At 40.7% G+C, this 26,824-nt stretch overlaps 1 protein-coding gene across 22 annotated transcripts in view; it reads right to left on the bottom strand.

The window, feature by feature from the left end:
• Window positions 1–26,824, bottom strand: part of Pard3 (par-3 family cell polarity regulator) — a 531,306-nt gene that overhangs the window by 330,028 nt on the left and 174,454 nt on the right. For all 22 annotated transcript variants that reach the window (XM_013123087.3, XM_005083451.4, XM_005083453.4 and 19 more), the window contains exon 3: window positions 1,145–1,325. In XM_013123087.3, the coding sequence (XP_012978541.1) occupies window positions 1,145–1,325 (181 nt within the window). The remainder of the gene's footprint in view (window positions 1–1,144; window positions 1,326–26,824) is intronic.

A 26,824-nucleotide genomic window follows, 5' to 3' on the forward strand; every position in this document is an offset into this window, starting at 1 on the left:
CCTTCCCCTGTGGAAGTCTCAGAATTGTAATAATGCTTCATCTTTTCTTTCTTTGTATTTTAGACTCTTGAGTTTTAGACTCAGATTCAGGTTACCTGTATGTTTTAAACTCCTAGTTGACTACAGATAAAATGAAAAGCAAGTAACAAACAAGAAAAGTACATGTAGCTTACAAACACGTAGAAGCAAGTTGTTGAAATGCTATAGCCTACCACCAATGAGGCAAAAAAAGAATTAGAATACAGTCAAGAATAAAGTACACTTTCTAAATAATTACCTATGCCATGTTTTACATATGATTAATCAATTGTAGAAAAAAAAAGTTGGCCAACCAAAGAGTGTCAGTCAGTAAAGACACACAAGACCAGGCATTCATTCTAACAAAAAATAAAGGACCTTAAACAGAGATAAATGAGTATAAAAACTAATTTATTTCTTTTGGGAAGGAATGTGGGTGAGACAGAGTCCCGTTATGACTTAGCTCATAGTGTCCCTTCCTCAGACCCCAAGAGCAGGATTACAGGCGTATGTCACCGTGCTTTACCTATGTGATAAATCACGTTTTCACAGCTAACAATGGCTCAGCTATGAAATTTTACTAACAAGTATTATTTCTAGAACAAATATTGCACTATCCTGAGCAAAGTTTCCGGGAACTGGTTACGGAACCCTTCAAACAAATATCCTGAAACTGGAATTCCCAGGGGCACATTACTCCTCACAGGCTCTGTTTCCCTAACTTTCCTTGAGGTTCTAGTTCATTCTCCTACAAAACCCCACTGCTAACTTCAGTGCAGCAGTCTCTTCCTTGCTAGCTGGTCACATGAAATACATGCTCTGTGAGTCACAGTTACAATTGAATTGGCTATGAGAAACCTTTGCTCATTTCTATCCATAAAAACAGGGCAGGGTAACTTATTGGCAATCAATCATTATTTACCCTTTGGGACCAACCAAAAGTCTCCACTATAGACAAAACTAAGCCCATCTATGAACAGGTCCATAACCACTGACTTTTTGGGTAAAAGATACTGGCCCAGCTTCAAATGTATCCAGTGTCTGATAAGCACAAAGAATTCCATTTGTAGAAGCAGAGACGGAAAATTAAGATGAAATATGCAGAAAGCAGAAAGCTCTCACTTACTTGCCCGAAGGACTGAAGGCGTGACCTCAATTTCACTTGTGGCTTGATAAGGCTGAAAAGCAGAAGCATTGTTGGTGCCCAGCTCACTGCCGAATATCTCTGGGCTCTGGGTTCCTGTGGAGCTGGCGCTGGTACCATCTCCTCCATGGTGGGGGTCCTGTTCGTCATACACTGCTACCAGCTGGAAATGACAAAGGGGCACTTGTGAATAAGGACATCAAAATAACTACCAAATACTCCACAACACTGAGACAAACTTAGAGGGAAATACTGACAGCAATGTGTCCAAGAATGCTAGCTTTGAAGAAAGCAAGACCTCAGTAAAACATTGTCTCCCGCCGGGCGTTGGTGGCGCACGCCTTTAATCCCAGCACTCGGGAGGCAGAGGCAGGCGAATCTCTGTGAGTTCGAGGCCAGGCTCGACCGACAGCCTCCTAAAAACAGAGAAACCCTGTCTCGTAAAACCAAAAAAAAAAAAAAAAATTGTCTCCCTGAGGCCTGATACACCATTCACACATTTCTAGGAAGTGGATTTCGTATCTAAAATTCCATGGGTAAAAACACAGTAAGACACAGTGACATACCAGAATGCTAGGGTAGGAGTGAGTTTAAATCATTTTTACACAGGGTATGTTGCTAAGTACAAAGAAAACCCAAGTACGTACATGAATAGATATATTTCCTCTTTTCCTTTCCCTTAAGACCAGAATCACAGGACGCCCAACTCACTATGTCCAGGGTTGATGTTCAGCTCTGAGCATTTTACCTTCACACCCCATTTCCCAATTACTGGGATTGTAGGACTGAGCCATCACATCCAGTTTTCTGTGGGGCTGGAGACTGAACTCAGGCCCTCCCACATGCTAGGTAGATGCTCTACCACCTAAGTAACAGCCCCAGACTTGTGTGTGTGTGTGTTGTGCATGTGTGTCTGTGTATGTACTTGATTACACACTATATATGCTACACTTCACACAGGAGGAAATGGATATTAAAAGATATACGATCTCATTGCTGGATAAAACTTATGAACTAGTGAAATGAGTCATTCCCAGGAATGTGTTTGGTTAGAAGACAGGATGGGAATAGATGATGGCAATAGGAGGAAAGGACACACTTTTGAATAGCTCTGCCTGTCAAAGGCAAAATTGTGATTCATTACCTAAAACACAAATTACTAACTGAAATCAAAAAGGGTAGCAACATGAGGCAGGGACACTGAGGACATAGTAATGGCACAGACAATCCTGACCACTCTATAAGCAAATACATGACCATACCAAATGGGATGAAACTGAAACCATCTAGATTCACTGTGGACAAAAAAAAAAAAAAAAAAAAAGCAAAACTACTATTTAACGTAAAACTAAATATAAAAGAACAGTCATGTAAACACCGTATTCCAGGGAGTCAATTTGCTTCAAACATGCACACAGCTTACCAACTACCGCTCAGCTACATGAGCGCACATATCAGGAATGAACAAAAAAGTGAAAATATTTTGGATGGTGAAAGCCAATATTCTCACTGTCAGAAACAGCAGTTACAGAAAAGGAGACGCTGTAATGAGCTCTGTGTGTTAGACTGGAATTAGGGCTCAGCACAAACTCATAGCTCCTGTGAATCAGTCATCCTGAGCAACACTTCACTGACAGTATAACACCATAGAATCCCAGAGAACACTTACACTGACTGACCTGGATGAATAGGCCAATCACTAGATGGAGGCTATTAATCAAAAACACTGTATGCACCAGATATATGAGGCCATTGTTGGCATAGCCAGGCATACTGAACATTAAGCTTTTCTATAAGACATAATATACTATACAATAATGATAAAAATGTACTATGTGTAATTTATTGCTATAATTTTACATGGCTGGCAATATAGTAGGTTCTTTTATACCAACAAATGAGAGAAGCATTACACTATGATCTCACCCAAGACCACGAAAATTCCCAGATCTACTGTAGTCTAATGGGCAGCATGTTAGAAAGAGCATACTGTGGTGCCTGGATACAGGTGTACAAGCATGTAGACAGATGGTGTAGATGAGTGTTGATACCATGAGGAGACATATAAATACCCTCGCTCTATTCTGAGCTGTCCCAGCACTGAGAAACAATGGCACCCAGAATCGGGGAGCACACCTCATGCCCAGAGCTAGGTTTCTAATGTCATTCACTAATATGACAAGGCATCTTGAAAAAACTAGTGGATTAAAGGGGAACAGAGAAAAACACACATCGAGTGTGAATGCCTCGTGATGCTGAGAGTGTGGTAGTGTTCAGAAGACAAAGGAGGCACATCAAGGGAAGCAGATACAAACTCGATTCCCTCTATCCCCACAACCAAATATGGGACAACTTATGGCCAAGTAAATAATTCCACTAGGGGGTCATAACTGCAAAATAAACAACACATCTGTGAATCTGTGGATGGTTTAAATAATGGTAAAAAGCTGACAGCTGTCTTCCACTGTAACATTCAAATGATGAAGACATTGGGGTTGGGGTGTGGCTCATTTGGTAGATGGTCTGCCTCAAAGGCTCAATGCCCCGAGTTTCATTCCCAGAATTGCATAAATCACACGTGGCAAAAGCCTATAATCCAAGGTATTGGGAGGGAGAGGTAGAAAAATCAGATTTAATGTCATCCTTGGCTATACAGCAAGTGGGAGACTGGTCTGTGCTATGTAAGACTGTCTCACAAGGAAATGAATGAATGAATGAATGCAAATAAATAAACAATAGAAATATAAGTTATCACTGGGAACACTCATAGAAATAGTTGTCACAGAAAATCTACCAAGAGATGTCACTATTAACAGGTAAAGGATGAAGAGAAGAGGATAATTGCCTATCTCAAAATGCATCCCAATACAACAGATACATTTTATCCTTGGCTACAGAATAAGTTGAAGACTAGTATGAGCTATAGAAAACCCAGTCTCAAAAATAAATAAAGAGATAAATAACAATGGGTGAATAAAGATGTTAGAAATAAAAGTTATCATCAAGAAATCCACAGAAATAATTGTTACAGACAAAACCTACCAATGGATGTTGGATTTGGTGAAGAGAATAGAAATAGAAGCAATGTATTTGCCTGTCTTGAAGGTGTCCCTTATTATATGCTTTGGCCAAAGGGAGAAGGGTAAGTTAAATCTGCACTGGTGAAAGCTGGCAGGCACAACTCTCCATACATAAGATCAGCAGTGTTAAGAACCCCAGCCCCAAGGACAGAATACCATTTATGTGGCTGCTGTTCAGGCCAAACATGTGTCACCTCAACTCATCACAAAGTAGCAGATAAACCTAAATCGAAGGACATTCCACAAAACACAGATTACTCTGATTCAGAATAGAGTGGCCATGAAAATCAAGAGAGAATGACAAAATCATGTAAATAGGAAACCACCCGGGGTGGGGGGTGGGGGTGGGGTGGGGGACCCATGTGATAGGATCTTCCTCAGGTATAGGGCCAGATAAGATAACAGAAAGAGGCAAGATCTAAATGAACTTTGAAAAATCAGCTGACACGTGAGCTGCAGGCTGGTTTATAGTGACAATAACTGCCTCTGATTATAAACAATGTGAAAGTTAAGGAGTTGGTGAGGGGCTCTGGTAGCTATCACCCAACTTTTATGAAATTTATAATTATCTCAAATAAATCAAAGTCTTGAGTGCTAAGGGTAGTCACAAAGTACTGTGAAAGATTTCCCTCTGGCTCCTTCCATAACAGCACAGTTGTTTGAGCTCTACCAAGGTGTCCATCAGCTCGGTGGCTCTCCAAGGATGGGAGAACCGTGGCTGTGACCCCAAGGAACCACCTGTCCTACCACTGAGATTTTGCAATGTCCACACTCTGTTATTAAAAGACAGAAGGCACACTCACAAAAATATAAGCAGCATTTCCTCATTTCTTAGACAGCTCTGTCACCTTGAAGAAACACTGTTTCTATTCTCATGTTACAGAGACATGCAGAGAAACAGGAAGCATGGAACTCTGCTGGGATATAATAGATAATTAACTGATTAATCCAACGGGTGTTACGTGGCAAGAACAACGCAAAGTAGAATGAAAACTTGGGTCACTCCATCTTGTAATAAGCAATGAAAATGATATCCTTAACAACTACAAACACAAGGAAAATGTTTGTGGGTGTACTTCCAAGTATTCAGAAAATGTCATTAAATCCTGTTCACCAGGCATGACTAGTGGATGTCCCTGCACTGGAGGCACAGAAATCTCAAGTCAACAGAGATCAGCATAGTCTTTCTGAAAAGTGATAAATTCTTCTGGAGCTATGCTCCAAATGGTATCTGTCATGATTCTACTCTGCTTTAATAGCATGGGAGTAGCATAAAGAAACATGTGAAGAAATGAACATGGTTCTGTTTGGATAAAACTTGATTTATAAAAATAGACAGCAGATCCAATTTGGTATGTGGTGATGTCTTTATGACCCTCAAGACAAAGGATACCTCTTTCTGCTATCATTCAACTGTAAGGTTTCAATATAAATAAGGCCACACAAAGGTACATTTGTAACCCTGATAAACTACAACACCCATTTTGAGTTGTTAATCAGAACACAGGATTTCTGCATCAATTTAAATATCACATTTTGTACAAGTTGTATAGTTTAATATATATTTTGAAGCTATCAAATTTTTGACATTTTGGTGTTTAATTGGAAATAATTGAAATTCAGGCTTGTTATTAACTATGAGATCTTTTCTCAAGAATCAAGTCCTCTCTGCCTACTGAAAATGGAGATGGAAAATTACAAACAAGTCTTTAAATGCCAAACATGGAAGCGCTTATACATGTATATTAGTTTCAATAATTATCTCCAGCATTTTGAGAAAACACAGGATTAAGAAATCTGGACTGTGTTGTGAATAAATGCTATGTGAATTTCAGTGGTAGAATCACAGTTGGTGATTAGCAATGTGCCAATAACATACAATTTTACAGCTTTCTTTAAAACCAAACTTTAAGTGCCAGGTGCAGACATGAAGTAATTTTGTGTTAAATTGAGAAGGATTTATAATTTTAGAAAAGCTACTCTACAAGAATACATATAGAAACACAGCAAAAGAAAACGAGACCTCCATAGAAACACCACAGATTCAAACTCCCTGCACACCCTTAAAAAAATAAAAGAAATGTAGTTTAAGTTTCTAAGATGTGACTCAACTCCGTATTTTAACAGATGGAATCTTCACTATCCATGAACTAGATCATTCTTTAAGATTTACTTTGAGACATTTTTCTTTAAATATACATGTCTGGAGTGGGAGTGGGGACAAGAGTAGAGATGTCCTTAGAGCCCAGAAGAGAGTGTTAGATCCCCTGTATGTGGAGTTAAAGGTGGCTGTGAGCCTCTCGGTATGGGTACAAGGAATTGAACTGGGGTCCTATGAAAGAGCGGTGCCTCTTCTTAACCATTCCAAAGGTTCACTTGCAATAGTTATTAGCTAATTTATCTTCTATTCCTTGCATCTGACAAGTATGATGGGGAAAGAAGACAGGCTGAGTTAGGATAATTATTGGATAGCCCAAATGTAAGCACACTCTACCCACTGCAGGTCAAGCAGCCTTCACTCTCAGAAACACCAGGACCTGGTAAGGATACATCGCACATAAATGCTTACAAATTACTCTGATGGGTAAAATAAATGAACAGAAAGTACACAAGTGCATGGACCAGAGTGGCTAGATCCAGAAAAATACACTGAAGAGCAAGTAGCTCAGGCTTCTTCAGAAGGGAGCTGGTACATTATAGGCCTCTTCTTATCTCCAAATGCTTCCTTAGTTGGAAACAGGATGATAGTTACAATAGGTAGAACAGTGGCCTCCCACCAAAACTATCCATGTCCACATCTCACAGAGTAGTTAATGTGACCTACCATGACCAAAGCCATCTTACCAGTAGGATGCAGTTATTGACCAGGAAACAGAGAGCTAATCCAGGTGATGTTAAAATCCCTGTCTAATCAAGGGAGTGTGAAACTATAGAAAATCTCCCCTGACTTTAGCTGGAGATATGAGGTGATGAACAGAGATACTGACCACTGGCTTGTAAGATTAAGAGTGAAAGCTCTGAGCCCATGAATGCTAATAGCATCTATGGGCAAGAAAGAAATACCTTACAACTACCCGTGAGGGATGTGGCCCTACTGTGACATTCCCTGGGAAAATTAAGGCCACCTCCCCTGACATCCATAACCGTATGTGAATAAGCACACACCATGTGAAGCCACTGGCTTATGGTGATGTTTTCTGACAGAAAGAAGAAACTAATGGTGACATGTAAAGAACATACTAAGCACATAACTAGTCGTCCTCATCGACTTATATCATGGTAGTATATGTGCACTGTATATACAAAAGACTAAGGAAAACCTCAATTGGTGTGTTTCTGTTCTACACACAATAAGGTTTTTGTTTTTAAGGATAACAGAAAGGAAGGATATAGAAGGGGTAAGGAAGTCTACTAGAAAAACATGCTCAGATCAACAGATAACCAGGAAATGAACCTCAAACCTTCTGTGGGATGTAACAGTTATCCTTAACAGAAAAGGAAACTGAAGACCAGGGAGATGGGTTGTCCAGAGATTTAGTAAACTGAGAAGGACTGTGAGTCAAATCTATTGGGCTACCTCTAGTAGCCTATGTTCTTGATCTCCCTGCCTGTGACACCTACCACACTGATAACAGGCCCAATGGGTCATAGTCTGGATTCCAAAAGCCTCTAGCTAGGAGTCTCTTGTTTAGCCAAAGGCACTAATCCTTGTGCCAATAAATGCAACTTTGAGACCACCACCTAAAATTTAATGACTATATTTGATGGTCATCAAAATAATTGCAAACAATCCCAACTTTTGATAGTGTACCTTGGTGTCAATCATGGAACTTAGAAGGGAGGGAGGGGGAAGAGAGGAAGGCATTTCATTAAAAATTCAATTAGTCAACAAGCTGGGCAATAGGAAAAGAATACGTTGGACCCAAGGCTAGCCTGTGTTGGGGACAGTACAGGCTAAACTATTAATCTAACTTAACCTCAGGATAATCCTACACACAGAGGGGGGGGGGGAGAGGGAGAGGGAGAGGGAGAGGGAGGGAGGGAGAGAGGGAGAGGGAGAGAGAGTTTCTCAAGACCCTTTTCTTTGATGCAATGACAAGACATACTTCCAACATGTACAATCCCTGTCTTGACGTTACTGAACTTTCAGAAGCAAATACAGGTGAATTAACAATGCAGCCTTCTTCCTTGGCAAGAGAAGCTACTGCTTCCATCAAGTCCAGGCCTGTCAGAACCTCCACTCCCTCTGGACTTACAAGCCCATGTCACAACAGGATGTTCCATCCAGAAACCTATGAGTGTGGTAACCCGAGTCATCCTACACCCCCATCTCTTACACCATACTCCATCTATTCTCAGGCAGGACCACACCCTCATCTCTACAACACTGATATGATCTGATTTGCGTTATATATTGTACTGTATAATGTAAACCTCACAATCTGATTCACTTAAGGAGAATCCTCTACATTATAGTGTGTACCAAAACATTATTACTTAGCCTTTCCAATCCTTTGAGCAATGTAATTCAAAGGTCAACAAAATCACATACAAAGCTATCATTAAAATTCTAAAATACAGCTGTCTTAAGAAGGCCAGGGGCAGATGAGTCAAAAATTGTTCTTTCCATGAGTCTTCCTCTCACTACTTATGCTTCAATCTGTATGCCAGCCTTTTCTTAAAGATTTCAAACATTAAATCATTTTCTCAACAACTCTACTTTGCTTCACACTATCACCCTGAAATTCTTTCCTTGACTGAAGCAAAGATCACCGCTTTCCCTTACAGTGGTCTCTGAAAAGAATTCTGGGCTGTCTGCCTCTGCCCCTAAACACCCTATCTCCCTTTCAAGAGATTACAAAACCGAATCTGAGATCCTTAGCTAGGAAAATTTGCTTTATTCCTTTTACTTTTTAGACTAACAGAGACCACTGAGGCAGGGCCTCCCTGTCTCGATGGCCAGGGACACTTCCCGTCTTCACCTCACTACAGAGTTCTCCCTGGAAGCTGCATTTGGCAGGCTGTGCTGGAGTTTGGAATAGGGGTCTCTAAGAGCAAGGTGACTTCCATGCAGTCCGGAAGTCAGACAGTCTACAGCCTATTCATGAACATGAATAAAGGAAGAAGGAGATAAGTCATGAAAATTTCCTGCCAGTCAAGTCTTGTGAATTTTATAACTTTGTTTTTTGGCAATCAATGCTCAAAAACTTTCCACCCCAAATTAGAAACCTGAAGAATCAATTAGTTCCAAGTTTTAGAGGCTGTGTTTAAAAGCGGAAGAAGTAGGGAGGAGAACGTGGCTGCTGCTTAGCTAGTCAGTCATAAGGACAAAGTCACAGAAACATCTCGACTCCATGTTAGGCCTGGGATGGAGCAAAAGAGGTCAGCAGAGAATCATCCTGCACTTAAGACAAGACAGCACTGTCAGTGCAGAAACCAGCCTGTTTCCAAGGCAACCTGCCATGTATATGGGAAATTTCACTTGGGAGTCAGTAAATCCTGCAAGTGCAGAGTTCACTGTTTGAACAAGACACCCACTGGCAACTTAGCTCCCTCTAAAAGCATGACCAGAAAATAAAGAGAAGTTTAACTGCTTCAAAGGATAACGGGATTCGCACGACTCTATTAAGATGTGGAGATGGGTAGATAAAAAGAAAATGGTAACCTAAGATAAAAAGGAAAAAATGGTTTATTTTCAAGATCAAATACACCAATCAAAGGTAGTAAGTGGCAAGTCTGTACTAGTAGTGCTTGGGAGGCTGAAGCAGGAGGATAGTTGAGGGTAGATAAGCCAGTACCATATAGATGCAGTCTCCAAACTCCAAAAGATGCACCAGAAACATACACACTGTTCAAAGTTTTGAAGGAAAGTTGGAATGACAAGTACTCAACAGTCAGTGTGCATGCTGACAAACAGCAGCCAATACTAGCAAAAGATCAAAGTCCAATCAATGTTTTTTATAAAATCTACGCTCCATGCTATATTACAAAATGACATTCAGTTTAATTTGCATACAAAAGGAAAGAATAGCGTGGGTTTTGAATATCCACCGGGGCACAGATGGGAAGCTTCAAACATTTTCTGAAGTGTTTGTTGCTCTATTCATTGTTTTAGTATCTTCCACAGGATAGATGAAGATGTCCTTGACATTAGCTTAAATTATCTCTGGTGTACAGTACCATGCTGATTAAATTAGGCTCATTTTAATCATCTGGCAGGTGTATTCTAAAAGCAACCAAATAATAAAATTTTTTAATCAACTCTTCATTAGTACAACCCGTTTAGCAGTGCTTTAAAAAGTAAACACACAGTAAATACTAATTGTGCCAATCCTCTCTCCCACATATATATGATAGGTAAGAACATAAAAACAATAGCTTGTAAGCATCCCATATATGTGATGGGTAAAAACAAAGAACTAAACAGCTTACAAGTATTCCCTCCAGCCTACAGTTGCTTACAACACTTTGATGCAATGCACCTCCTTGGAAAGGTTAATGCGTTAGAACTTAATGAGTTTGCCTAAGAACAAGAATTCAGAAACTACATTCTAAAGAAAACTGATTCTGAGGAAACCAAGCCTTTACCTTGCCTTCTGTCTCACAGAAAATGTCCCAGAAGATGACCTGGAATCTGTGAGTAAGGGATTGGAAGGTGACTAGCAAACTGTGTGGACCTGAACATTTTCTTCACCTATTGGCTCAGTATTGGGGTCTGGGGCCAGGTATTAATGATGGCAAACTGCATGGATTGGTTATTGCAAGCAGCAAGTACTTAATAAAATTATATTACTCTAGAGAAAGTTTCAAGGGGCTGAGATCCTGGCCAAAGCTTGGTGACAGGCACTGGGAATGCACCTAAGCCTTATGATCAATATCCTGAAGACTGTTGTTTCCTTAAAGACACACCAACTAATTGGCATTTATTCTATGGGTGGTTTCAAGGGGGGTACAGAGAAAAGGTAAACACTCATAGCTGGTTAGTCCAATAATGAAGAAGTCATGACAGTCTAGACTAATAGAAAAGCAGTGGAGTAAAAAGACAATTAAAACGTATAATTATGAAAATAGAGAGCACAGACTTATTTAAAAGGACTGGCATGTGTGATGTGGATAGCATTGCAGAAGTAGGAGGGGCACATGGGGTTCAGGCTCTCAGGGGGGCGTGGCCAGGGGTAGGAGTGGCACATGGGGTTCAGGCTCTCAGCAGGGGGGGGGGTAGTCAGGGGTAGGAGGGGCACATGGGGTTCAGGCTCTCAGCAGGGGGGAGTGGCCAGGGGTAGGAGGGGCACATGGGGTTCAGACTCTCAGCAGGGGCTGGTGGTCAGGGGAAAGTCCAAGGACAAACCAGTGACTATGCACTCAGCTTATAGAAGAGGTAAGAGGAAGACTAGAGAGCCAGGGCAATTGTCATAAGCTCACCAATATGAGAAGGAAAAGGAGCCTCTCAGCCTGGAGTCTGGCTGAAGCCTCTGCCAGCTAAACTTCAAGGATTCAGGCAAAATTAACACTAGTTGTGCAGGCTGCCAACACTGAGACAATCAGTTGTACAGAAAAATATTTTCAAAGAAATGGAGTGTCCTATAGGTAAGGCCTTTATTTTCCCTGAAATATTTTCTAGTTATCTCCCAATCAAAACCATTAAATTTGTTTACATGATGTGAATCAACGTTCCCAAAAACACTCTGCACCTACAAGGCTTAGCAGTTGGTGAGAACTTTACTGACTGGATAGGTTGAAATGCTACAGGTCCAAGCATAATTATAAATTATCTTGGGGAGCTTGGTAGATGGCTCAGTGGGTAAGATTGCTTGCTGTGCAAGCATGAACACATGAGTTCATGTACCCTGCAACCATGTAAAAACCTGGGAGTAGTGATATGTATCTGTAAGCCCAATGTTACAGAACTGAGACAGGCAGAGGCCCCGCCCCCAGGTATACAACCAGCCTAACCAAAACCGTCAAACTTCTATTCAATAAGAGCACCAGTCTGAAAGAAATAGGGCAGAGAGTAATAAAGTGAAATACACAAAGGCCTCTTACAGTCACCAAAAACACAGACATAGGTCCTGACACACACGTATATGCACAGCATGCACATAAATACACACACTAAAAATTATTTTCAAGTGAAATAAGAACATTATCTTGGACTATCTTTAGCCCCCTTAGTAACTATTCATTGCCCATCTCTGGGTGTGACCTAGCATCTTTGCAGGTAAATCCATTCACAATGTACAGATTCTCTAGCTTCCATCAACCTAAAGAGAGCATCTTCCCACCTTGCTGCATCCTGATTACCTAACGTTCTCAACAATGAATTTGGAAAACAACAATTTATGCCTTTATCTAGTACTATAAAAATATCATGAAATAGTTGCTTCATTGGAACATGGCATGTAGGGTAACCTATATCTGTGTCCCCAGGCCATGGTCAATACTTGCTTCCTTTGTCTCTTAAGATACCCCAACTTCATACATGCAGGTGCATGCTTGCAGTCTATAACTGTCACAGAACACATATGCTCTAGAGAGCCAAATCTGGAGCTGGTGGGATTATACTATACTCCCAGCACTCAGGAAGCTGAGGCAGAAGGATTACTGGGAGTTCAAAGCCAGCCTGGTATACAGCAAGACTCTTTAAAAACAAAACAAGCACTAACCTAAAAGGAAAAGAAATAGCAGCTTAAAATGTTGTAAATGGTTCACTGTATATCACAACCCTGATTTCAAAATTAGCATAAAGCTTGCCTAAAAATATGAACAAGCCTCATATAAACAAACCATTAAGCTGTGAACTTTCCTTCAGGAAAAGAGCACTGTTTGTAAATTGCTGCCACATCAGAACTGACCTGATTCAAATGTGTCAGACAGTAAAATACATTTAGGAAAACGTCAAATCACAAGAGGAAAAGTCACAACAGAAATGGACATCTCACCCTGAGAATAGCAGAGGAACAAACAGCACACTGCACAGCAGGGTTGTGAATCTCTGCCAGCCATCTACTCATCAAGCAGGGTCCGAACCGAGGCCAGAAACTCAGTAACATGCAGCATAGCTGTACACTTTTATAGCATTGTTCACCAAGAATCTATGTTAGGTTTACAGAGATGGCGCCATCAGTAAACTGCTTGTCATGAAAGCATGAAACCCTAAGTTATACTTCTAGTACTCAAGTGTAATAAAACAGACATGGTGGAACACATATAGAATGCCAGCGGTGGGAAGGTGGAGACAACAGATCCCTGGAGGTCACTGGCTAACCAGCCTAGACTACCTGGGAAGCCTCAAGCTGGTGATAGAATCTAAGTTAAGAAAACTTACATTTCTCTAAAGCAAACAGAAGTCAATGCCTAGAACACCAAGCAAGGTTGCCCTAAGGCCTCCACGTCCACAATAATACATGTGAAACTCAATTCCAGCACCTAGGGCATTTTCTTAGATGCTCTTAGGAACTGTTCCAGTGATTTCACAGTCATGGTGTACAGAAAGTTGTGTTGAGAATGGAGAGTCAAGTGGACCGGTATGGACCATGGGGAAGCTGTAGGCAGCATGGCAGAATGAGCTCGTGTCATGAAAGTGATGGGAATCACAAGGTCAGTTTTCAGGAAGGCCCAAACAAAGGCAAGATGATCATCTCCCCTGCAGACCTTGGACCATCTGGGGGAAGAAAGCGGGCCGAATGTACACTACCTATACACTGACAAAATGAATATAATGGCTCTCCTAATCCTGGGATGGCATCAGGACTTTCATGTCATGACACAGGCATAGGTATCCTTATCCATAGCTACAAAGCCAAATGGTTCCAAAGAATAAAGTTTTATTGACAAGCACATTTGTAAGCAGGTGAGAGAGATTTTAAGAAGCATACAAAACCCAAACTAGGCACATGGCTGTTTATAGTCACTTGTACAGTGAATGTTCACATATTTTCCTGCAGAAATATCAGTGCTTTTACTACATCTGGGAGTTCTTCCCCAGATGTCACAGTATGTGCTACGTTTTATGATGTGTAGTACACACTATTTATAATTCTGAGATATGAGAACACAGAATTCCAACTGTCACCTGGCCTGGTGGCTTTAGGAGGTATGGACACTGCCTTGAAGGAACTTATTGCTGAATCAGGAACTTAGCAACATACCTGTTAAGAACTCTACAAAAATCAAATTATATAAGCTTACAATTAAATCAAAGTGAATCCTTAAAATTCACTACTTCTAATTTCCTAAACCAACATAATCCCTAACAACAACCCATAAACATTTGTACTTGTATATCCACAGCTAAGTGTCATCCTCACCCCTCAAGGAAACTTCTCTTTGCAACAGAGATCATTAAAGAAAAAACAAAAGATTAAAATGGAGAGTTGTGGAACCCGGTCTCAATGCTACATCTACAAAACACTCCTGAAACCAAGACTCAGGGAACACTGGGGGGAAAGAGGGAAGAAAGGGTATAAGAAAGAGAGACTCAGGGAGTTTGCTGTGAGACTGTGTCTCCTAGTAATTTCAAAAGTTTCACCCATAACATCTCACCAACATGACCACCCAGTGTGAGCTGAACAAAGAAGACACCATGAAACAAGATAAATTGCTAAAGGAAGAGTTTGCAAGGCCTCAGCCCTAAACAAAGAAATACAGGCGAGCAAGAAAAGCTGAGCCAAATGGTCATTCAGTGTCAAACAGCCAATCCTGAAAACATACATATAAATGACATAATATGGACATATATATATGTATGTGTGTATATATACATACACAACACTCATATATATGTATACATACATACATACATACATGTACACAACCACAATTAGTGAAAAAAGAGGCCATGAATTTGAAGGAGAGAGGGGACAGATACATGGGAGAGTTTGGAAGGAGGAAAGTGAAAGGAGAAATTATACTTATTAAATTATAATTCCAAAAAAATTTTTAAAAATAAGGTATAGTTCACTACGCCTTAAGTATTAATTTACTACTATCCATGATCTGCATACATTTAGGTCTATTGTAAACGAATGCATGAGGGAAGTTTCCAAAACCATGCTAGCCCTTTCCTAATGTCATTAGTCTTCACAGTACAGCAGCAGGACAAACCTCACTGGCCTTCCCTTGGCTTGCTGCATGGTAGTGGGCTGTGCTCAGGAGTCCTGGTGTACTTTTGACAGAGACATACTGTTAAGAGTCAGGCTGGTGCCCTGAACACCATGGGTGCAGGCTGGTCAATAATTACTGAAGGTTCTTTATTTATTTCTTTTCTTAAAAATAGGGCCTCACTATATAGCTGCAGTGGCCTGGAACTTAATATAGATCAGGCTAACCTCAAACTCACAGATATATACCTGCCTCTGCCTTTCAAGTTCTGGAATAAGATTCCCTGTATCTCAAACCTAACAAGGCAAGAAGAAAACTACCAAACAGAACATCTGCTAAGCTGCCCCTTCTCACGTGAGAACCCGTGTGGGGGAAACTAGCCCAAGACAGCCACAGAGCTTAACTCTACAGTATCTCCATGACACTCATCTCCATGGGCTCAAACAAGTCTTTATTGATTCAAAAATCTATAACCTATGACACTCATTTGTAGGAAAATAACAAAGCCTAAATAGTTGAGTTAGCACACAGGCTCGTTTCTAGATTAGAAATGTGAGCTTAATGCACTCAAAATGACAATTTTCAAGCTCTAGGAGCTTTAAGAGATCTGTAAAACTTTAAAGGAAAATAATAACTATCTGTTAAAAATTAACATTCAAAACATTCTGTTAAAGATAACAAAAATAGCACCATAGATCATCTATGTGGCCTTTAGAAAAAGAAGTAATTAATAAGTGTCTTTTATTCCTTTTTTGAAAATAGATGATTCTTTTCACATATTATATACTGGTTATGGTTTCCCTTCCCTCTGCTTCCCCAGTTGCTGCTCTGACACAATCTTATGAGACAAGAAACCTCCAAAGATGTTATTGAGTTCATTTTCTGCTGGCAATGACCTTAAGAGTAGTTAGTTCTCAGTGAGACTCCCTGAGTAAATTTTCATTTTCAAGTGTTTATCAACTGGAGAAAATTATCTCTCCCCTCTCTCCCCGTCTCTCTCTGGAGACAGGCTAGCTTCAAAACTGAGCCTGCCTCCCAGAGCACTGGGATCAAAAGCATGCACCACCACCTGACCAATGAGCTTCTTTTCAACCGGTTATTTGGTAAGATGCTTAGAGGATCTCTTCTTAACTGGCAAAGGAAAAAAGTGGTATCCTTCACTCAATTCCAGGATAATTGTTATTTTATCTATGGGGAAAAGTAAGGAACACATTCAAAGAGAAAGAAAGAATTTCTAGAGCTTGAGCAACCAATACCAAGAATATTTGTTTAGAGAAAGGACAACCTTAATCCTTCTAACCTGCAGCTCAAGTCTCTAAAGCCAACTGCATTCCTGAAGGGCTTTCCTTCTATGACTCATCTCAACTCACAGAAAGCCCCAACTGGAGACTTAGAGGAGTGTTAGACCTCTGCCACCCAAGGCGCATCCTCTTCCTGCAGACAGACTGTACCACCTCAATGAAAGCAGCCATACCTAAACTACACTGCTGGCACTCAGCTTGTAGTACTACATGGCAGATGCCATGAAGCAAGGCCACCAGGTTGTTATTCTACTACAACAAACTTTCAGAATCATCACAGACATGTTGGGGACGGGAGTCACCTTCTGAAGCCTTTACTGCAAGGAAACCCAGACAGGCTTGAGACCATTTTTATCCCACAACCCTTTAAAATGGATACAAAATAGATACGACCAAGAACAAGACATTTGGGTAGAAAAAAATCTTTATAATAACTTTTTAAAATAAAATGGTATAGAATGTATGAAATTAACAAAATAGAAAACACTGCAGGCAGTGATGCAACTTAGGGTATATGCATTGTATGTGCATGCACACATGTATGTGTGCCTACTTTCCCTGAGCTGTTATGTGAAATGTGTCTTGAACTTTAGGGCTGGGCTATTTTATGGAGAGGACATCATCAAAGTCTGCACATACATCTGGGTGTCACAACTACCACAGAGTGCCGAGTCAAGAAAACCTGCTGTGGTGCCCAGGGCAGTGCCACACATCCTTGGGTAGATACGCACAAGTTCAGAGGCTGACCACCTGTCGTAGGACTCTGTGTTTTATTCACTTCAAGAACATATTTGAACTTTGATGTGGACTGCCTTACATGGAGTTGTTGATACTTAATAATAGCTAACAATAGGCTTTCAGTACTATAAAAATCACATGACTACTACAAAGAAGTGTGGTGGTGCTATAAAGGATGAAGCAGGGCTAGTTGGATGGCTCAGCAGGATAAGGCACCTGCTGCCAAGACTGACAATCTGACACGCCTTGGGCCCACACAGTACCAGGAGAGAAGCAAGTGTACCTATTACCCCTGTGAGCATGTGCATCACACACACACACACACACACTCACTCACACGAAGGGGGGTGGGGACAGAGACAGGAGGAAAATGTTCAAAATGAGGCATGGTTTCATACAGTTTTAGGAAGGGAAGTAGCTCTATCATTTCTAAATCTCCTGCCAGGAAGTGACATATTCCTGTGATACACACATTGTAAATAAGCTGTTTTACATAATTTTTGTTTAGAATTCACCATTTTCACACAACACTAATGATAAAACAACTGTCACTTCCATCAGCCCAGCATGCATACCAAAGTCTTCAACGTTGGAATTAACTTGAAAAATCCCAACATTTGTACTGGGGATAAAATATAGCTTAGTCAGAGAATGTCTTGCCTTGCAAGCATGAGAGCATGAGTTCAATGCTCAGAACCCACAGCCAGACAGTCAGACAGCCAGACAGACTGGCATGGCAGTGCATGCTGAGGAGGAAACAGAGTAGGACTTGCAGGCCAGGTGGCCTAGCCTACTGGATAAGCTCCATAGAAGTGAAAGAGCTTTGTCTAAAAACAAAAAGGCGGTCAGTGCTTGCATACAGCACATGAGGCTGACCACTGTCCTCTAAACACATGTATCAACACCACACCGTCTCATCTTGTTAGCTGACTAATAAGAGCTCAAGGAAGAAAACCTATAGAGGAGGGAGGGAGGGAGGGAGGGAGGGAAGGAGGAAAGGGACCAAACAAACAAACAAACAAACAAAAAAAAAAACAGAAGTCTACCACCTATTTGCCATGCCTGCTGATTCAGAGGACAAGGTGACCCGAGTTCTATGAGAACACTGATCTTCCATGAGCTTATCTGTAGCCAGATCACTGTGGGAAGCAAGACCATGACTGTTGGAGACTGAGCATGATAAAGCAGCTGTTCTTTGTCTTCCAAACTCTGGAGAACAAATGTCTACCTGCAGCAGGCAAGCAAGCTGCAAAGTCACAAGTTAGGAACTTTTTCAAGAATATAGTTTTTAATCACAGCCTCATAAATCTTCATCATTATATTTAAAAGAACTCTAATTACATTCAGGGAAAAAAAAAGTGGATATACACATTGGCACTAATGAGATCTCAGGACACGGATGGTTTCAAAGCAGCAGCTAGCAACCTAAGATGCATTTTGAAATCATTTGCATTAAGCACAAGTTTTATCAGAAGGCCAATTAATAGTCAATTTAACAGCTCTGTGGAAAGAGTACTAAATTAAGTGTGTCAACACCATATATTTGATATCAGGGACGGTCTCACATGCATCAAGAAAATTACATGAGTGAAGGTAATTCTCAGAGATGAGAGCAAGTGATCACTGGTGACTCCCAATCGTGGCTGACAAGTCCAGTTGTTTTCAACATCTGGTAGAGATGATGCCATTCAAAGGAGCCCAGTCCCTGCAGATCTTTCACCAGAAGCAGAGAATAAATTAACTCAAGCTCTCTATGGAATAGTTTTTTAATTATGGAAAATAGTAATCCCAAGTTAAGTGAAGTAGATACATTAGAAATGAATGTAGACTGTTAATATCTTAGAAAAATAACTTTTAATCCTTTTCATTAAAAATTAAGCTGATATTCTATGTATACTATCAAAATCTTCAAAGCCTACATCAACCTAGCCTCATACTAGTCTGGTCCTTCTCACACTGAACCCTGTAACTATCCCAGACAAGCCAATTTTGACTACCTGGAGGCGTGCTTACCATGACAGCTGGTTTGTCCACCATGGGGTACTAATTTTCACTATCTCAAATATTACCTACATGGTGATATAGATATAGATATAGATATAGACATAGACATAGATATAGACATAGATAGATAGATATTTCCCCCTGGTTCAAAATACCACCAAATCTTAAAACCACCTCACCAAGAAATTCTCCAAATGGGGTTGCTGCACTACCTGGAAATTTGTTAGAAATATAAAATATTCATACCCTCTGATAAGAAATTTTGGGGCTGTAGTCTAGGCACCTGCAATGCAAACTTCAATGTGTAGACATTGCCATCATCTTAAGGAGATGACTATGTGGAGATAAAGGACAAGAACGAAATAATCACTGTAGTTCACTAAAGACCTTTTGCTTAAAGTGACACCAGTGATGTAGCTAACTAATTCAGCTTACTACACTGACTTATTCAAACTAAGCAAAAAATAAAGAGTTGGGGTTTTCTATTAACCATTTGATGATCCTGCTCTCACACTGGAATTCATATGCTCAATATGCTAACAAGGAAGTAAAGAGGTTCCAGACTGTAATTCTGCCAGAAGACTTTTGAGATCCCAGGGCAAAGATGGCTCCAGAACTGCAGCGAGCAACCTAGGAAGCCTTTGACATCATTTGCATTCAGCAGGTTTAATCAGAAGACCAATTAACAGAAACTCACATGTACTGTCTTAAGATACTTTTCTGCTGCTGTGATTAAATACCATGAACAAAAGTGACTTAGGGAGGAAAGGGTTTGTATCTCCTTGCAAACATCAAGTGACACTCCATCATTGGAGGAAGTGAGGGGCAGGAACCTGGAGGCAGGAACTGAAACAGAAATCATGAAGGAGTGCTATGCACTGCCTGGTTCTCATAGCTTGCTCAACCTACTTTGTTATACAGAACCCAGGACCACCTGCCCAAGGTGGGAATAACCTTCAATGGACTGAGACCTCCCATATCAATCATTAACCAAGAATATGTACCACAGGCTTGCCCACAGGCCAATCTGGTGGAAGAATTTTCTCCATTGAGGTTTCCTCTTCCCAAATGACTTTATTTGGTTTTAAGTTGACAAAAAAACAAAAAACAAACAAACAAACAAAAAACTCAACCATCTCAAAACATACCAATGGATTCCAATTGAATACAGCCTTCCCTGCTGCTCTTGCTGCCTACTTACTTGTTCCGGAATCAGGGCAAAGTTTCCATGCATAACTGGTTGGTTCGCTCAGGTCCCAAACCAAACCCCCACCTGAAAATGTGAGCTGGGCAAGCCAAAATGGAAGTACTCTGGGAGTAGACCTTTCAAGTAATATCCCAACTCAAACTTACGGAAAACGTGTGAATGCCAGACACCACAACTGTCCAAAGCCTCATCTGCAGAGATAACCATGGGAGGGGGCAGACGACAGGACACAATAGTAACTGTGGAGGTTTGAATGAAGATGGTCCCTATAGGCCCACGGGGAGTGATACTAATACTATTATTGGAGTCACAGTGTGGTGTCAGAGAAAGTGTGTCACTAGCGACAGGCTTTAAGGTCTCAGATGTTCAAGTCTCACCAATGTGTCTCATTCTCTTCCTGCTGCCTGTGGGTCCAGATATAGAACTCTCAGCTACCTCTCCAGCACCATGTCTGCCTGCATGCTGCCATGCTTCCCGACATGATGATAATGGACTAAACCTCTCAACTACAAGACAGCCCCAATTCAGTGTTTTCATTTATAAGTGTTGCTATGATCACGGTGTTTCTTCAGAACAATAAAACCCTAAGACAGTAACCAAGAACGATGTACAGTATATAGCTCAATGGTAGGGCTCAAGGTTCATCTAAGCATAAAAATCTACCAGTATAGATGATGAAATAGAAGTTAAATATATCGCTTTAATTTAAAATCTTAATATCCTCAAATATACACAAGGAGACTGATTAAACAGAGTCTGGTGACTCACATAAATAACCACAACATGTGGAAGATAGAGGCAGGAGGGTCAAGAATTCAATGTCATTCTTGACTTCTGAGTCAAACCTGAACTATATAAGATCCTGTCTGGATGTCACCCACTGTGTGTATGTATATATGTGTGTGCATATGCATGCAGGAATACAATTAGACTAATGAAACAATGCTACATCCACATTATTTAAAACGTGTGTGTGTGTGTGTGTGTGTGTGTGTGTGTGTCTACAAGTGCGGAGAGGGAAACAAGAAAATTCACTGAATAGTAACAAACTGTATAAGATAATTAATATTAAAGAATTGTGCTAGGGGTATTGTATAGTTGAGTCAAATAAAAAAATATATGTTCTTTAAGAACCTAGCAAAATATCAACATAATAGATGTTAAAGTAATGAAGATTTTGACACTTGAAATTAATATTTTGTACTAAAATTTGAATGTGACATATCCTAAATATACTTTTATACAAAGAAGTCCACAGCAATAACCAACACCCATGGCATCAGCAAATTTCAGACCCCTCTGGGAATAGAGACAGCTTTTATTTTCAACCAAGCTGGCTTTCCTCACCTTTCACATTGTTTGGGATATTTAATGTATTCTTCAGGCTCTACACGATGAACAAGCACATTAGAATTTAAGGCTGCCCTAGACCCTTGACAACCAGATAAAACATGGTTATTACTCTGAACACAGTTGGAACCAGTTGAAACAGCCAGGAATTACTGGCCCATTGTCTGGTTTTGAAAATGCACAAAAGCAAGAAATGCTCTTAAATGTTTAGCTTACTCTCCAAGCACATTATCTCATAAAATTTAGTTATTCAATATTTGATACTAAGAACACAAATGTTCCTAGTCTATGTGGCTCATGAAACTTTCAGGCCTCATACAAATTTATAGAGTAAGGAGCATGACTGGTGGTTCATCAAAACTTGGGGTAAGCTCCCATTATCAGCCTTCTCCTATTAACAGGTCAAATAATGGGATATCAGCAATTAACAATAAGGGACAGGAAATATTTTACAACAGATTACACATTCTGACTGAAGTCTTTACATTAGCACTCAAAAGCAGAACAGCAGGAGTTTCGAGATCCAACACACAGTATTTTTCGCCATATATTTTAAATATAACATAAGTAATCAGCTAGAATCATGCCACATCATTTCTCCCTTTGGGAAGGTAACAAATATTCCATGTATCACGTGTATTAAATAATTATGACTGGAAATCATCACAGCACAACGAAACACAGGTGTCACTGCCAAATTCATTCAGGGATGTATTACACAGAGACACGTGCTTTTAAGCTTGGGAAAAAAAAATCATGTGTGGTTCTTAACATTACACAGAAATAATAACTACAGCTTGGGGGAAGGACAATAGGCACCCAATAGTTACCAAAGGGACAAGTTGTTACTGAGCAATTTCCTGTCCTTCAGATGGCATTATCTGACACCCGCTGTTGAAGAGGAGACTGCAACTTGAATACTGCTGCTTGGTGATCACAGAAGAAATGCATTGTTCAGACGAGGCAGACAGACAAGGGAATGACTATGTTTAAAATTCTAATTAACTAGAACATGTGACCGCTGGTTCCAGCATCTGCTGAAACCCTAGCTTCTATCAAGTCTTCGCATAAAATACCTGCCACCGAACTTCCTTGTGCTGTAACTCGCCCAATGGCGACAGGTCAGCCACACATGGGGCTACCTTCTTCAGGCATACTTAACCCTGAACAAGTACACAATCCTCCCATTTCATTCTTTAATTTGTATCAGTGACTGCAACTACATTTTCAAAGCCTTGTTTATAGCCAATAATATCAACTAATCACATAAACTTAATTTTCTATATGTCACAGGCAGTCTTTGTCTTCCTTTGCTATATATTTCCTATACAAATGTTTATTAATAAAAATCACAAGAAATTCACTATCCAACAGTAATGACATGCCATGGGACACAGTGGCCCCTAAACCCCTATCTTGTGGAGGATTGCTCTTACTGATTCCAAGACCAGGGACAGAATGGAGGTCACACATGGAGCACCTTGAACTGACATCACTTTGGCAAATACTTTGTACAAAAAGACCTGGACAAGTCTTTTATTTTGTCTTTATCACACCAAACCCATTGACTGTTCTGCAAAGTAGATGGCTTTTGAAGAACAGTACCCCAGATACAATTGTCCTTAGACCTTGCTTCAGGTACTCATGGTCCATTTGCTGATCCTTTCAAAGATTGCTGAATTCTGTGTGCTGGATGAGTTGGATGCATGTGAGCATGGTAAGAGAGAGAAAATCTGTGCATAGTCATGCTGCTAAATCACATCACTGAAAGAAATGCTCTACCTTCAATGTACATGAACCAACTCCCATGGAAAAACTCGAGCCTTGCATTGGGGGAGTGGGTGGGTCAGACAGTTCAACATAAACCTCAGAAATCATGTTCACAGAAGCTTAAGAAAAACAATAGCAGGCCACCATGATGGCTCATGCCTCTAATCCCAGCACTCAGGAAGCAGAGGCAGGAGCACCAGACAAGCCTGCCCTCCATCGTAAGCTCTAGTCCAGTCAGGGCTACATGGTGAGACTTTGTTTTTTTTCTTTAAGTAGAAAAGAAAAAAGAAAACTAAAGACTCCCCTAAGGTCCTGTGTGATTTTACAGTCACTCCATATTTGGAGATAATTAGGATTTTCTTCCAACTCATGAAAAAAAAAACTTTGTTATGCTCTTTTAACTATTAATTTAAAAATAAAACAGCAGGAGTATGATATTAAAGGTTTCACTTCAAAAACAGAATGCTTTTCATTATTTAAATGATCAACTCATTTTTCACTTACTCATTATTCTCTTGCAAAGCCATGTCTGTATGGCCCCTGCCCACAGCATCAAAGATAAGGACTCACATGACCTAGACTCCAGAACACAGTCCCACCTATGTATGCCAACCCAATGCCTTGATTATGGGGGTAATTTACCTGGGTCTCCTGAGCTCCCACTATACAATGTGTTAAAACTGATTATCTACAACATGCAAGTAAAAGACAGTGACCCTGGATCAAATGGAATTGTAAATGAAAATTCTGGATAAATGATAAAATACATGGCTTGAAAAATGAAGAGTAGGGTGTGAAATTTCCAAGTCATAGAACTTTTCCCAAATGTACAATGAGGAAAGTGGTCAATGTCTGAGCTTTTAGTCCAGAGATGACTGGTTAGGCAGCGAGGTCAGAAGACTCAGCCACTAGTACCAACAATCCACACATATAGGGTATCAGAAAATGATGACCCCAATGCCTTCTGGCAGGCTGAGTACTTTGACGTAGGGATGGCCTCAGATACAACCCTTCTGACCCTTCCTCCACTCCACCATCTCCCCAGAGGCAGGTAGCAGAAACCAGACCTCTTCTACAAGGCTCCAACTCCTTTTCCCAGAGATAGCTGTGGCTCTAGAAATAATCCTCGAACCTTGCTTCCACCATTCTATGTAAGAGCTAGCCACAAAGCACTAGTCCCAGGTAGTTTGCAGTAGACCTTGAGGCCCTGGTTCCATGGAGGCTTTGCTCACACTCTGGGGAAAGGAAGAACTGCCATAGAGCAATTCGCTCGACTATGTGCTCAGCCCATCCTTCCTTCCTGCCTCCAATCACATTTCCACAAGGCTGCCATAAAGCCATCCAATCTTCCTCGTCTTAACCTGTTTGTAAGTACATCAGTGTCAGCTGTGACCAAGATTCTGGGGAGGAAGGTATGGCACCCTGCAACACTGAAAAATGCCATTATCTTTAACCAGCTAAGGCCAGCACACAATCAAACCATCAATCTGCCATTACAGATATACTCACTCACATAACTGACCTAGCACACTCACTCTTACCTTCCTAATGTCGAGACTCTTTAATAGAGTTTCTCATGCGGTGTTGACCCCCCAACCATAAAATTATTTTTGTTGCTACTTCGTAACTGTAATCTCGCTACTGTTATGAATCATAAAGTAAATATCTGTGTTTTCTGATGGTCTTAGGTGACCCTTGGGAAAGGGTCATTCGACATCCCAAAGGGGTTGTGACTCACAAGTTGAGAACCACTATCTTAAATGAATAGGGATAGCAGATGTAATAGGTTACATCAGTATCAAAGAGCCAAGGAGTTCACTGACTGCACTTTATTTTTGAGTGATCCCCACCCCCAAGGCTTGAGGCAGGCCAAGGTTTCATTTGTACACATTTGATGTTTATAGCAAAACATCAAAGAACAAGGGTGCTAGAGGGCAGTTCTGAAGAAACAAGTAGCTTCCTCTACAACCAAATCCACTCCTGTGAGCCCCAACACCCAAGAAACCAGGAGGAACAGTAGTATCTAAAGGTAACCTCCTACCCCACCCTGCCTCAGCAAACAACTGAAGGACACTCAGGAGATCAGAAAGAAATGCTCTTGTTCTCAGTCACAAGTGAGCACAGTTGCATGCATCATTTCTATGTAACTAATCAATATGATTAAATACTCAGACACCCCTCATTTGCATAAGCAGACTGGGAGGGGAACCTTCTCCAGGGAAGCCAACAATCCTGTCTTAAGGCAGTACTTTTGCTTGGTGGGTTGAGCTTCTGGGTTCTCAGACTAACTTGCTTCCTTGCATCCTTCGTCCCCAATTGAATAAGGCCTTCATTTTCCTTAAATCCTTTTCTAGGCAACTTCACGGTCAGACATGGGGAGGCACCTGATTGACACTGGGTACAGCCCCGTGTAAGGACATGAGCCAATCCTGTCTTTTCCTCCAAGATTGCTATGCTGAACCAGACCCCACAGGCAGAGGGAACTGTGACCTAACCAAAGACAACACCAGGGTTAGCCAACATGTTATGAAAAGTTAAAAATGCCTGTTAGGAAAATGAGTGCCATTTCAGTCTTCTTGTCACCTTCAAAGTCTCTGCACTTTGACTGACAGAAAAGAATGGAAGAAGGCTGGAGAGAAAAGGAAGCTATTATATAACTATGGATGTTCAAAATCATGCTTTGGGTGGCCATGTTACAAAAAACACCCACAGTGACATTCTGGAGTCACAATGCCAAAAAAAGTAAATGAAACAGTGAATAAAGGGCTCAAAAAATAATGTAAATCTCAGGCTTCAGGAATCAGATAGTTTAACTATGACTTATGGCAGAATTTAGTTTTAAGAGGCTGTAATAAATGGAGGAAGAGGCATTTAAGATATGCAAATAGCTAGCATTGTGTTTACTCGTATCCATGCTGAACTGGACTCTAAGCCACTTCAAACAGTCAAATGATCCCCACAAAAGTGTGACGCTATCCAAGTGAGGTACTATGAAAACAGACTTTGAAGTAGAGGTGAACATAGTCCTCACGGGTGATCAACACTGTTCTAGGGAGTTGGAAATGGCCTGCAGTACTCAGTCCATACTGCAGCCAGAGGTTCATGCAGATCC

Source organism: Mesocricetus auratus, unplaced genomic scaffold (genome assembly GCF_017639785.1).
Source record: "Mesocricetus auratus isolate SY011 unplaced genomic scaffold, BCM_Maur_2.0 Super-Scaffold_100013, whole genome shotgun sequence".
NCBI classification, from domain to species: Eukaryota; Metazoa; Chordata; class Mammalia; order Rodentia; family Cricetidae; genus Mesocricetus; species Mesocricetus auratus.